The sequence below is a fragment of the Pelmatolapia mariae genome, linkage group LG12 (assembly GCF_036321145.2).
Source record: "Pelmatolapia mariae isolate MD_Pm_ZW linkage group LG12, Pm_UMD_F_2, whole genome shotgun sequence".
Taxonomy (NCBI): Eukaryota; Metazoa; Chordata; class Actinopteri; order Cichliformes; family Cichlidae; genus Pelmatolapia; species Pelmatolapia mariae.
In genome coordinates this window covers 36,797,116-36,800,209 of record NC_086237.1, presented here as the reverse complement: position 1 = coordinate 36,800,209, position 3,094 = coordinate 36,797,116, and the positions used below count along the sequence as shown (strand labels likewise).

At 38.5% G+C, this 3,094-nt stretch overlaps 1 protein-coding gene across 1 annotated transcript; it reads left to right on the top strand.

Annotated features, from left to right (window-relative positions):
- The first annotated feature begins 1,485 nt into the window (after positions 1-1,485).
- Positions 1,486-2,613, top strand: LOC135933693 (nuclear factor 7, brain-like). The gene has a single exon (XM_065471818.1). It carries the CDS (start codon positions 1,486-1,488, stop codon positions 2,611-2,613), a length of 1,128 nt encoding a protein of 375 aa, XP_065327890.1.
- Positions 2,614-3,094: the final 481 nt, after the last annotated feature.

The following is a 3,094-nucleotide window of genomic DNA, read 5'->3' as shown; positions in this document are numbered from 1 at the left end:
CACAGCTGGAAGTCTTTAGATATAAGTCCACAGGAGAATCTAATGTTGAGTTTTTGGACATAATTACTCTTTCTTTTTTTTTGTTTCATTACTCTTTTGTACTCTTTCCTTCCAGGGGTTGTAGGCCACAAGAGGAAGGAGTTCAGGAAACAACTGAGTCAGTGGCCAGAGTCCAGTAATCTAGAAGACATAAGCTCAGATACTCCTGTGGTATCCTAAAAGCTATGTGTAGCTTATAAAAACCTACAGCCAGGAAGAAAAGAACATTGTCACCTGCAACAGACTGGCAACCTGTGCAGGGTGTATCCCGCCTCCTGCCCTGTGTTCTTGGGAAAAATACCTGCAATGGCTTGTTAATTATTTATGTCTGGTCCAAACCAATAAGCCACATTAAACAATGGAATTGTTAAGCATAAGGAATTTATACTACTACAATTTATACAATTTAACAGCATGAACAACCATGGAAAAGTGCATAAGAACTTCGGTGCTTATGATAATACATCATGTGACAGTCAAATGTGCATGAGCACAATAATAAAAGCTGCTAAGCTGAGTCAGATGACAGAAACAGAAGTAATAAAAAAAGATCTTTACAAAACATCAGCGCAAGGAGGATCACATTGGTAGTGAATAATACAAATGACTTATGATCTAAAACAAATGTTTGAAATAAAACTAAACTTCACTAAGCAACAAAATGGAAGACAACAACAAAGCTATCATTAATGATGATAAAACAGTAAATATATTATGAACATTAATAATTTCATATGAGGTTTTTTCATCAGCAACATCTTCAACTGTTTCTGATCCTCTATAAAAAAAAAAAAAAAGAAAAGAAAAAAAGGAGGTTTTCTACAATTGCCACACTGATAAGGTCATCACATTTTAGTCTACCATAAACTTTAAAGTCTAAAGGTAACATTATAGAGGTTTCAGGTGACATCGCATTCTTTATAAAGGTTATAAAAGTAAAAAGCAGAGTGTTAACAATTAAAATTTAACCAGTGAAAGAAGTAGATGAAATTCATTGCAGATTATGAATCTTATTATCGATTCTGACTGCTGGAGCCAGGACGCACTTACAGGGGTTTAGAGATCTAACTGAATAGAAATGCTTCAAGAACTGGAAGAAACAAGCTAAAAGAAATAGATTTGGTGAGTTCTTTGTTTAGGAGAGATTTGATAACAGAGAAAATGGCTGACAGACGCACATTTCTCAAAAGATATCTGCGTTGCAATCGGTGTTTAAAGATTTTCAGAGATCCTGTAACTCTGGGCTGCAACCACAGCTTCTGTTTAAGCTGCCTGGAAACATACTGGAAACAAGAAAAACACAGAAATTGTCCCGCTTGTAAAAGAAAATCCTCAAAAGAAGATACTGAAGTCAACAATGCTCTGAAGGAACTGGCCGATTCGTTTGCTGGGAGACAGAAAACAGAATCATTTAGGAGAGAAAAGCAGGAAAAGGGATGGCATGGGATGCTTGTCTGTGAACACAGTAACGACCCCCAGTTGTTCTGTGTGGACGAGCAGAGGGCTGTGTGTCCTGTCTGTGACTTTCCTCACCAGCAGAGTCACAAAGTGGTTCCTGTAGAAGAAGCAGTCAGTGTCCTGAAAAAACATCTAGAATCTGACTTAAAGTCTCTGCAGGACAAGAGGAACAAATACAAACAAGTGGAGGAAACATACAATGAAGTAATTCAACACTCCAAGAAGCAGCTGTTGTCCACAGAGAGGCAGATCAGAGCAGAGTTCAACAAGCTCCAGCAGTTCCTGAAAGAGGAAGAGGAGTCCAGACTGGCAGCTCTGAGGGAGGAAGAGGAGCAGAAGGGGAGGACTATCAGCAGAGAGATGAAGATGATTGAGGAGCAGATCTCCTCTCTGTCAGACAGCATCTGTGCTGTTGAAGAAGAGCTGCAGAAACACAGCGTGCCATTCCTCAGCAGTTACAAAGACACTCAGAGCAGAGCCAGAGCCCAGAGCTCAGTGTCAGATCCACAGCTGGTCTCAGGAGCACTGATAGATGTGGCCAAACACCTGGGCAACCTGTCCTTCAGAGTGTGGGAGAAGATGAAGGAGAAGGTCCACTTCAGTCCTGTCATTCTGGACCCAAACACTGCACACTGCTGTCTCTATCTGTCTGATGATCTGACCAGTGCGAGACATGGAGACACATGGCAGCAGCTTCCTGATAATCCAGAAAGAAACACAGTGTATGCCGATGTTTTTGGCTCTGAGGGCTTCAGCTCAGGGAAACACAGTTGGGAGGTGGAGGTGGGAGACCATCCTAGTTGGAATATTGGTTTAATTAAAGCATCAGCTGACAGGAAAGGAGAATATCCTGTTTCACCAAAAAATGGAATCTGGTGTTTAGTGCATCGTAGCGAAAAATATAATAATGGTGATGGTCAGACTGTCATTGTGAAGCAACATCTCCAGAGGATCAGAGTCCAGCTGGACTATGACAGGGGGGAGGTGTCCTTCTATGACCCTGAAGACATGACTCACATCTACACTCACAGAGACACTTTCACTGAGAAACTCTTGCCATACTTTTGTATTTTTAACGCTGATGATGCGAAGACTTCAGATATCAAAATTTGTTAAACTAAGGCTAATTGTAAAGATTAACAGCTGTCAGTGATTTATTTAGCCATCATTTTGTGATTATTAGTGTGTAAGATTTTAGTTAATTTGTAAAAAGAAAAATTGTTTAGAAGTTTAATATTCTAGACACATTTAAAGAAAAGTATCCAAGATGATTTTGTGGGATGATTTTCACAAAAAGCCACAAAACAAAGTTTTTTAAAGATGTGAGACATTAAGGATTTAGTTGTTTTCTATATGGAAATTTTTTTGTATATTCATCTCAGAATATTTGTCATGCTGTTAATTCTTTCAGATGTTTAAATTATAATGTGTCTTGATTTACGTCTGAAGACAAACACTGTATATACTGGAGCATATCGCAGATTTAAAAAATAATAATTTTCCAACTATACCATCTTTGATAGTTTCCTCTGTTCTTAATTGATTATTATGGAATATTTGCTTATAGTCTAAATACCAGTTAATTCATTTTCTATTT

Bases quoted from the DNA above. Each gene is read 5' to 3' on its own strand.
- LOC135933693 (XM_065471818.1), top strand. From the start codon at position 1,486: ATGCTTGTCTGTGAACACAGTAACGACCCCCAGTTGTTCTGTGTGGAC.